Below are 3,610 nucleotides of genomic sequence, written 5' to 3'. Positions count from 1 at the left end.
GATAATTGGGATGGAAGTGTCAGAGACAGTGCGATTGGCACAGGACAGAGCAGAGTTTAGGGCTGTTGTACATAGGGTCGCTATGAGTCGCAGGCAACTCGACGGCACATAACAACAACAACAACCTGTTCACAGATAGGCAATGAAGCTCAGGTCTAGGAGAGATACTTTTCTTGTTGTTATGGGGAGGACACAGCTCTCTTTGGCCTTACATGACTGTCTTTGGGGCCTCAGTCTCATGCATTCACATCCCACACACTTTTTTCTCTTTTGTAAAGCACACACTACTTTCTTAATATTATGGCTTAGGTACTGCTTGGTGATGCATGGCATAGGCGTGGAACTGACCCTGGTGGCAGAAATGTCCCAGGCGGCTTGGCCTGAAGGGAATCTTGGTAGCATCCTTTCTTCCAGGGACATCTGCTCATTCTGACTGGCCATTAGAGGTGGCCGTTGGTGATATCTCTCTCTCTCTCCCCCTCTCTCTCAACCACCCTTGCCCAGATCTTTCTCATTCTGTCACTTCAACAAGTAGGTCTATTGGTCCCATATGTGTATAGAACTTTCTGCTGTGGAGAATGGGCACAGATTATTGTAAAATTTGCTTACCCTTCTTCTTCTTGATTGGGCCAAGGATACATCGATCCTCATCCACAGAGTTCCAAAGAACGTTTTCATCAGGGTGCCTTTGGAGCCTCATAGGAACCTCTGAGACAGTTGTTACTAATTGAGAAGAAACGCTCCAGTACAGAAGACAAGGTTTTATAGAATTGAAAGCTGTAAGGATAGCTCGTGTCTTTTACTCCATCATACACACCCTGCTGCCTTTCATGTCTGCATTTATTGCCTCCATGTAGGGCAGAACCTTTGAATATTTTTTCACATTTGACCTACAGGTGACAGTCCAGTACACACAGGACCATGGTGCAGTCATTCCTGTGCGCATCCACACCATCGTTATCTCTGTGCAGCACAATGAGGATATCACCCTGGAGGATATGCGTGCAGCATTGAAGAAGCAGGTGATACAGGCAGTGGTACCGGCCAAGTACTTGGATGAAGACACCATCTACCACCTGCAGCCCAGTGGGCGGTTTGTCATTGGGGGCCCCCAGGTATGCCCTATCTCTGGTTCTGAGTCACAGGCCACTGCAGATGCTCCATATGGGGCAGCATGGACTGCCTATGGGCCTGAAGGGCACTCAGTCATATATTTAACCAGTGGACAAGGAACAGGGTTATATTTCCAGTATGTCCTTTAGACTTTGCTCCTGGGTCTTCTGTTCTATAAGCCCAGATGACTGAGACATCTGCTCACACTAGATATGCACTCCTTCCAAGGTTTACCATTGCTGTGTATACTCATGAGCTTCTTTGAGACAGGGACACCTACTGCGCCCTTCCTCCTACACCAGCCAGAGTTAAGGGAGTGAGTGCATTGAGAGGCTGTTGCTCCTGTAGGACCTCTGCTGTGAGTGTGCTGCTGGCAAAGCCAGAGCACCATAATAGAGTCTATGAGCAAATCTAGTATAGAAATGCAGGGGGAAGGATGGTTTTGAGACCTATCTTAAGGATTCATGGTGCACAGTAGGATTGCACATTTTCTCAGACCACTTAACCTAAAGCTCCAGCTCTTTGAAATAATTTCTATTGTTCTATTGCCCAGAGCAGACGTATGGCATCTACAGTGATATCACCAATCTGCTGGCACATCTTACTCGGGCTGTTTGTTGCAATGCAACCATTTCCTGCAATTGGATTTTTCACTATGACTGATACATAAAAATAAAGCTGTTTGGAGCTCACTAGGACTCCAGAAAACATCTGGCCTATCATCCCTTGGCACCACTATATTGAGTCCAGGGTTGGTAGTGGGTTGATTGCCAGACAAAGAGTTGGAAACACCTGTAAGCATTATTCTCTGGTATCGAGCCACCTCCTTCCCTTCACAGGGTGATGCAGGAGTCACGGGTCGTAAGATTATTGTGGACACTTATGGAGGCTGGGGTGCTCATGGTGGTGGCGCTTTCTCTGGGAAAGACTACACCAAGGTGGACCGCTCTGCTGCATATGCTGCTCGCTGGGTGGCTAAGTCCCTCGTTAAAGCTGGCCTGTGTCGAAGAGTGCTTGTGCAGGTAGGAAGAGTGTTCTGATGTGGACTGTTCAGGTGGGGATAGTGCCTATGCAGGTAGAGAGAGTTTAAAGGTAGGAAGACTATCTGTACTGGTAGACAGAGTGTACAGCTAGGGAGAGTGTCTGTGCAGGTGGGGAGAGTGCCTGAGGGCTTGCAGCAGTTCTAATCTAATAAATATTAGCCTGATTAGGATCTGTAGAGGATAGAGGCTCTTGTCCCCTGATCTGTCTTTTTGAAAGGTTTCCTATGCCATCGGTGTGGCAGAGCCACTGTCCATCTCCATTTTCACCTATGGGACCTCTCAGAAGACAGAGAGAGAGCTACTGGATGTGGTGAACAAGAACTTTGACCTGCGACCTGGTGTCATTGTCAGGTAAAGCATCCACTATTGCTTTATTGCTCTATTGCCTAGAGTAGGCATGGCATCTACAGTGATATCTTAAGACCATGTTCCCCACCCTTCCAGAGACAGAAAGAGGAGTTAGCCTCTCAGAACAGGAACAGCTTCCAAGTCGTTGAACCAGCAGAAAGTATTCATTCTCTAAACTCAGGTTGGAGTAGGCCATGTAGTAGCTTTCTGAAGGCCCAGCAGGCATTGGCTCTGGATCATCTCTGAGCAGATGTGAAGTGGAGGCAGGGGTGGAAGGTGTATTATAAGTTCTATATAACTATCCTATTAGAAAGTAAGGGTATTCCCAGAAATTATCATTCTCATGCCACCCATGCTCTATAGCATGGTAGAGTCACTGTTGGTCTGGACCTGAGCCAGTGCAGTGAGGCAAGAAAGATACAGAGACCTGGGTTCAAATGCTGGCTCCTGCTGCCTCATGTGAACCTCTGTGCCTTGGTCTTCTCATTATAAGTGGATTCAGGAATGCCTGGGGTGGGTAAGCAGATTGTTCTGTAAGTGGTGAGGCTCCACATGGTTCTGCTTTTCCTTTCTGGGAGTAACCCAGCACTTGGAATTGAGAGAAGTTGGAATGATTTCTCCCCTATTCTAAAATAACTGTTTCTTCTGCTAACTACATAGGGATTTGGACTTGAAAAAGCCTATCTACCAGAAGACAGCATGTTATGGCCACTTTGGAAGAAATGAGTTCCCGTGGGAAGTTCCTAAGAAGCTTGTGTTTTAGATCCAGTGGGCCAGTCTGGTTTGCAGGGAGGGATCTGACCTCACCCTGGAGATGTGTGAGTGACAGGTTTCCCTTATCTACAACCCTAACTTTCAGTTTTCCCAAGTCCTAGACTGTTGACAACATTTTATAGACTATTTCTCCTAGCCCATGACCCCACAGGATGAAGCCAGGCCCCTGATGTGGGCATTTACTATACCACACATAAAAGACCAGAGGTATACCTCTTAGTGTTGAGGCAAGCCTCTTCATGAAGATAATCTTGATCTTTCCTTTCTTTCCCTCAGATAAGGGTTGGTGTAATCTATTTTAGGAAATTATCACTTTCTCCTTATTCTCGTAC

The 3,610-nt window shown here is 46.8% G+C and overlaps 1 protein-coding gene across 1 annotated transcript in view; it reads left to right on the top strand.

Moving 5' to 3' along the window:
• LOC102857808 overlaps positions 1–3,277 on the top strand; it is a 36,847-nt gene extending 33,570 nt beyond the window's left edge. The window contains exons 6-9 of the mRNA XM_006903163.1: positions 897–1,115; positions 1,953–2,135; positions 2,374–2,507; positions 3,165–3,277. Of these exons, the coding sequence (XP_006903225.1) occupies positions 897–1,115; positions 1,953–2,135; positions 2,374–2,507; positions 3,165–3,267 (639 nt within the window). The 3' untranslated portion in view covers positions 3,268–3,277. The remainder of the gene's footprint in view (positions 1–896; positions 1,116–1,952; positions 2,136–2,373; positions 2,508–3,164) is intronic.
• The last annotated feature ends 333 nt before the right edge of the window (positions 3,278–3,610 follow it).

Source organism: Elephantulus edwardii, unplaced genomic scaffold (genome assembly GCF_000299155.1).
Source record: "Elephantulus edwardii isolate Elephantulus edwardi_28Jun2011 unplaced genomic scaffold, EleEdw1.0 scaffold00527, whole genome shotgun sequence".
NCBI lineage: Eukaryota > Metazoa > Chordata > Mammalia > Macroscelidea > Macroscelididae > Elephantulus > Elephantulus edwardii.
Note: the sequence above shows the minus strand (reverse complement) of the source record. Positions and strands in the feature narration are given on the sequence as shown.